At 40.3% G+C, this 5,557-nt stretch overlaps 1 protein-coding gene across 1 annotated transcript; it reads right to left on the minus strand.

Annotated features, from left to right (window-relative positions):
* Positions 1-1,231: 1,231 nt before the first annotated feature.
* On the minus strand, positions 1,232-4,939 carry AK88_03753 (potassium/sodium efflux P-type ATPase, fungal-type; the record flags this gene model as incomplete). Its single annotated transcript, XM_012481363.1, has 1 exon — positions 1,232-4,939. One exon carries the CDS (start codon positions 4,937-4,939, stop codon positions 1,232-1,234), a length of 3,708 nt encoding a protein of 1,235 aa, XP_012336786.1.
* Between the last annotated feature and the right edge of the window lie 618 nt (positions 4,940-5,557).

The raw sequence follows: 5,557 nt of genomic DNA on the forward strand, positions 1-5,557 counted from the left end.
TTTTTTTTTTTTTTTGATTTTAAGGAAAAGAATATGAGCCAAATGTACTTTAAATGTTTAATCAAGGGCGAACACGCCGCATGTATATACGTTGTGTGTATATGCACAGGCGTGTGGGCGCGAGTATTATGTCTTGTATTGTACGTAAAGGCGCGTACATGAAAGGTGTACATAAGCCTATTATATGTTACTGCTGCTGTTGAAGCATAGTGTACAAAATTGTGCAACACGAATTTAATGCGATGGTAGCTGGATATGTGTGCGGGGTATGCCGCAAAACGGGAAGGGACTGGGACAGTCGTAGCAATTGCCGCTCCTTCCTCCCCACCGACAATAATAATTTGTCAAAAAGGATTAACAAAGTTCGATACGAGTTGGTAAAGCATAGTAAGAAAGGCAGTGACGGAATAGAATAGTTTTTTTTTTTTTTTTTTTTTTTTCTTTTTAAAAGAAAATTTTACTTCAAAAGAGGACCAGATTTTATAAGAATTGCTGAGAAAAATTGCATACAAAATTAACAAAAAAAAAATATATGTATATGAATTTGCATAAATATATGTATATATAGAGAGAGAAATCGGAATTGTATGTGCGCTTTTCTTTTCTTTTCTTTTTTTTTCTTCTTAAAGAGGCGCATGGTTACTAAGCGTGTGCAAGCCAAGCCTGCTGTGTGTGTACAAGGCAAACATGCCAGGGAACGGATCAAATACGCAAAAAAAAAAAAAAAAAAAAAAAAGGCATATATACAAATGGGGGAGTGGTACTTAAGTTGTGCAAACAGGTGTAGAAAGTGCGTGGTGTTTACGCAGTATTTATATATGCATATTATGTACACACATATATGCAGACGCATACATATGTAGAATGCCCAAGTGAGATAGTGTCATCATGTTATGGCGAGAAAAGTTGCCCGCCTTGGTATAGTACGTGCACGGCGAGGAGCGCGCTGTGCTCCAAATGGGTGCTGCTGTCTGAGCAGGACGCCTCTCCGCGCAAGTGCGCCGCGGGAAGAAAAAAAGTAGAAAATGGATAGTATGCAAGAAGCAATAGGTAATATGTAAGTGGACGGGCTAAGCGGTGGAACGATGCATGTATAATGAATACCCAAACTGTGATGAACAGCGCTACTGTTCATGATGGCGCCAACAAATTGATAAGTGGGAAACAAAATATATAAAAAAAAAAATATGCCGCGTGATTGCTCTCCGCCGCGTGGTTGCTCTCCGCCGCATCACTTCTTCACCGACATGTATTTCCTTCGGTAGATGACCTTGGGCACCACCTCATCGAGGAGCATATTGAGGAGAGCCCATGAAATTCCCAATAGGTATTGCCACCAGAGCAAGCAGGTCGTGTTCAGGACGGAGGTGATTCCAGGAATACACGTGGACAAAAATGTCAAGGTGGCAGAAATGCTACAAGCCAGATGCATCCACATATTTCTATTAAAGACTTTGTAAAAGGGTTCCCAACTTCGCACCGTATAGGCTCTTAACATTTCACACCAGACAGCAGAAATAAATGCCATGGTTCTACCTCTCTTGGATCCTTTAGAAGCAACATCTTCAAAATTTTTTCTAAACACACCAGCAATTTGTTCATCTTTCCCCTTAACATAAGTATTCTTCTTCGGTTTACACCATCCATACTGATCCTTTTCTACATCATCTGAACAACCATACTGCATGATGGTTCGTATGTCCGGATGTATTTCCCTCGACGTTGGAGTTATATTTTCTACTTTGCCTTTTGCAGCTCCCCAAAATGTAACCGTTTTTTTCTCCTGAGGGTGCCAAAAGCTTACATTGGTAACCCATCCCATATATTCTGGTGATACTCTATACTCATACGTACTACAAAAATATTTGTACTCATGTGTGATGTTTACGTCTGTTGCATCAGGGAGGATAACCGTGCGACAAGAATTGTGTATATCATTTAGGTTATAACTGCCTGTACAAATGTAGAGTGAAAATGCTAAGGAGAGGAGCACACATAATGCTTCAAAAATCGTATGCGGAATGATTCCATAGAACCACCACTTCTTAGTCATTATTGGCTGCTTCTTTGGCCTGGGAGGTGTTTTCATATTATCGTGGTTAGGTGGCTCCCTCGATAGGGCTACTGCTGGACACCCATCTGTCATTAAGTTCAGGAACAATATTTGAAGTGCTTCTAATGGGAAGGGCATCTGTGCTGCGATGGCTATGGAGAGGTAAAGTATTTCTCCAATGTTCGTACCCAATAAGAAGCAAACAAATTTTTGTATATTAGAAAAGATGGTTCTTCCTACATCTATCGCGCTAACAACTGTACAAAAGTTGTCATCAATTAGAATCATTTCAGATGCTCCTTTGGCTACCTCCGTTCCATTTATTCCCATGGCTACTCCTATATCTGCTGCTTTCAAAGCTGGTGCGTCGTTCACTCCATCTCCTGTCATTGCAACTAAGTACCCTTTCCTCTTGAGCGACTGTACGATAGTAATTTTGTCCTCCGGTTGGGCCCTTGAATAAATCAAGATCTTATCTGTGAATGCATCTAATTGGTCTTCTGGAAGTACGGGTTCATTTGGGTTCTTGTTAATATGCAACTCGGAGCATTCGATAGCCTGGGCTTCCGCTTCTTCCGCATTTTCGTCCCCTCCTATTAACCCAATGAGCTTTCCAATTGCAATGGCTGTAGGTTTCTGGTCACCCGTTATCATGATGACTTTCACTTGTGCATCTCTACACGTTTCAATCGCTTCCTTCACTCCTGGTCTGGGTGGGTCGAACGCAGCGACATATCCTAACGGGATGAATCCGCTATCTTCATCAGTGGTGATAAATTTTAATCGCTCATCAGCATCATCTAATTTTTTCAACAAGGATATGTGTTCCATGGTTAAAGGTTTAATGCAAACAGCTAGGACTCTTAAAGCCTTCTGAGACAATTCTAAATTTTTTTGAGCTAAAATTTCCTTATCCTTTTCATTAATTTTGTCATTCCACGAGATTTGTGGTCCCCTGGGAGATTCTTCTAACAAGTGGGTGCTTCTATCGAGTAACTTATCTGGGGCACCCTTGATGAGGGCGATGTGTGTGAACCTCTTGCCTGGTCTGTTCAAATGAATATACTCAAACATATCATCGTTCTTTAATTTATAAACTGTAATTTTCATTTTCCTGGAAGAGTTAAAAGTGACTTCTAAATCATCCAATCGTGTATACTGCTTGACATAAGAATGGTGATTTTCGTTTGTAAGAGAACTATAGCCGACCTTGGCTGCAGCTACTACTATGGGTCCTTCACTCATGTTTCCATGTATGGTCCACTTGGAAGTTTTAGGATCTCTGGCCAGGGTAGTATCATACGAGTTTAGGTAAGCAGCAAACATGAGGGACCTTGTCTTTTTCACATCTATGGAATCATTTTCAGGATTTCCATAATTTGGCAAAATGGAATCATAAGATATGCTTTGATTCTTCGCTATCACAATTTTCTTTTTTAATTCATTTGTTAATGTACTTGAATCAAATAACCCCCCATAAGGTTCGAACCCTTTTGTAGGATAAAAGTCGAACGTCTTAGTCAGCTTATTATTCTTATCACTTAGATTTGAATTCTTTGCAAATGTTACAGCGTTAATGGCCGTCATTTTTCCTTCAGTAAGAGTTCCTGTTTTGTCTGAGCAAATGACTGAACAGCATCCTAGCGTTTCCACAGCTGGTAATTTACGCACATTGGCATTTTTTCGAACCATATCCTTCGCCCCAGCAGAAAGGGTTATGGTGACAACCATGGGTAATCCTTCAGGAACAGATGAAACTGCAAAACCGACTCCAATTATAATGATTACAAGAATGGGGTCTTTATCTGCATGTGCGGGATCTCTATAGTCTATGAGTACAGCCAAGGATATTATAAACACCAACACGATGATGGCAATAAGACCTATAAGACCTCCTAGCTTATTTAATGCTACTTGAAGAGGAGTCAATTTGCTGCCCTTACTAGACCTTTTCAATTGAGAAGCGATTTTTCCTACCTGGGTATTTAACCCAGTTGCAGTAACTATTCCTTTCCCTGAACCGTTCGTAACAGATGTGGTGGCGAAACATAAGTTCGTTGCAAAAGGGGTGGTATAATCATCTGGAGTTAAAGTCTTTTTTATATCTTCAGATTCTCCTGTTAATAAACTTTCATTTGTTTTCAATTCAATAACTTCAATTAATCTTAAGTCAGCTGAGATGGAGTCTCCTGTGTTGATCAGGACCACATCACCAACCACTACTTCCCTCGAGGGAATAACAATTTTATGCCCATTTCGTACAACAGTACATTGAGGGGATGCCATTTCTGCTAATTTTGCAATAGCGTCACCGGAGGACTTTTCCATATAAGTAGCTAAACAGGCATTCAGCGTAACAATACTAATGATGGCAACTCCTTCTACAATTTCGTTCAGGACTAAACTGGCCATGGCTGCAACGAGCAGTAACATCACTACAGGGCTGTAATACTGGGACAGGAAAATTAACCATACTGGTACTGCGTCATCCTTTTCAATATAATTTTCACCAAATTTTTCTCTGTTTATTTTTACTTGCTCATTGGTGAGGCCTAAATTTATATCCTGCAGGTCGAACTCCTTGCACAGATTTTCAATGCTCTCCGTGGCGTCGTGGTTGTACCCGGCCGGGGTTTGCCCCTCCTCATTTACTTTGGCCATCTCTACATTGGACTGTGCCGCGTCCACATTGGACTTTACCGCGCCTACATTGGGCTGATCTGCACGTCCCGAACCCTCCTTCTGTCCAACGACACCCCCCGCAACAGGGTGAACCACCTGCTTCCGAGAGGTGCTCACTCCATCTTGCTCTTTTTTTTTTTGACTGTCGGTTCCTTCCTTTAGCTCCGTGCTCTTTGAACCGTTTTGTTTGCTCCTGGAATTCATACCTTTTTTACGAAAACAGGGAAAGGGGAAAAAAAAGGTGGAGGAAAGGGAAAAAATTAATAACCCTTAAAAATGTTACTTTTATTTATATTATTTTTTTTTATTGCCTTGAGCAAGTGTTGTCAGCGCGTTGACTGTGATGGGGCCCCCGGAACACACACAGTGCTTCTACAGTCTTCTTCCCTTCTGTGATGGTACTACGTGTGGATGGGTGTGGGTGAAGAGACTTCCTTTTCTCTACTCCTTCACACAAATATGTTGTTTTATGCTTTGTCACGCGGGCTGCTTCACAGTATACAATATACTCTCCTATGCACGTCGTGTAGGAATCGCGCAACGGTTAGAAAAGAAGAAAGTGTTACAGAAGATCTGGTTACCATGTGCATAATACATAATGGAGTACAAATGTTGCGGGAAGTACAACTATGTTCATATAAGATACATGGGTAGAGGGAATAATTTAAAAAAAAAAAAAAAAAAAAAAAAAAAAAAAAAAAAAAAACACAAAAGAGTTTTTTATTTGTTTTTCTCCCAAGGCGTGTTTTATCCTTGCATTACATACAAAGCATAATATACCTCTGCTGAATTATATATAAGTGTCACTAGGAAAATATTAAA

This window comes from Plasmodium fragile (genome assembly GCF_000956335.1).
Source record: "Plasmodium fragile strain nilgiri unplaced genomic scaffold supercont1.45, whole genome shotgun sequence".
NCBI lineage: Eukaryota > Apicomplexa > Aconoidasida > Haemosporida > Plasmodiidae > Plasmodium > Plasmodium fragile.